Source organism: Mesitornis unicolor, unplaced genomic scaffold (genome assembly GCF_000695765.1).
Source record: "Mesitornis unicolor isolate BGI_N332 unplaced genomic scaffold, ASM69576v1 scaffold38358, whole genome shotgun sequence".
In the NCBI taxonomy this organism is placed as follows: Eukaryota; Metazoa; Chordata; class Aves; order Mesitornithiformes; family Mesitornithidae; genus Mesitornis; species Mesitornis unicolor.
This window is the reverse complement of record NW_010203583.1, coordinates 18,808-19,370: the sequence shown is the minus strand read 5'-3', so window position 1 is coordinate 19,370 and position 563 is coordinate 18,808. Positions and strand designations below refer to the sequence as shown.

The 563-nt window shown below is 55.4% G+C and overlaps 1 protein-coding gene across 1 annotated transcript in view; it reads left to right on the top strand.

The window, feature by feature from the left end:
• Positions 1-478: 478 nt before the first annotated feature.
• The window catches only part of LOC104545559 (cytochrome c oxidase assembly protein COX16 homolog, mitochondrial-like), a gene marked incomplete at its 3' end in the record, with an annotated part of 11,618 nt that continues 11,533 nt past the window's right edge, over positions 479-563 (top strand). Inside the window, exon 1 of the mRNA XM_010190739.1 lies at positions 479-538. Coding sequence (XP_010189041.1) covers positions 479-538 — 60 coding nt within the window. The remainder of the gene's footprint in view (positions 539-563) is intronic.

The following is a 563-nucleotide window of genomic DNA, read 5'->3' as shown; positions in this document are numbered from 1 at the left end:
TGGCCACATGGTAGCACCAAGCTCCTCATCAGCCTCAGGGTCATCTTGAGCCTTCTTCTCTGTAGCTTTTTTGTTGTTTTCTAATTTCTGTGACTTCAGAGGTGACTTTACTGAAGGTGAACTCTTCCCCTTCCCCAGACACATCCAAAGGGAATTTTATCTTAGTAGGATAAGTCAGAGTCAGGCCTGAGTTACTGCAGTTTCGTGGACGGTGCTTTCATCTCACCATTAGGACTATGTTGTAGTGTCCAACTTTGAATTTTCAGTCCTGGCATAGAGTCTGAACTGCCGTTTATGAGTACGGTACCACACTGCTGGCAGCTCTGTGTGTGTGTCTCTGTGTGTGCGCGGAACCCATTTTCCACGGGCGCGTTTCCAGGCGGGGCGGTTGTTGCACCGGACCCGCGCCCCGCCGGAAGCGCTGAAGCCGGGCCGGATTCGTGAAGGCGCCGCCCGGGGTTTATGGAGAGTGACGGGGATGGAGAGGTTCCGGAAGCTGTGGAGGGGCCGCACGATGACCTTCGGGATCCCCCTGTTGGTGAGCAGCCCGGGCTGGGGGTGGG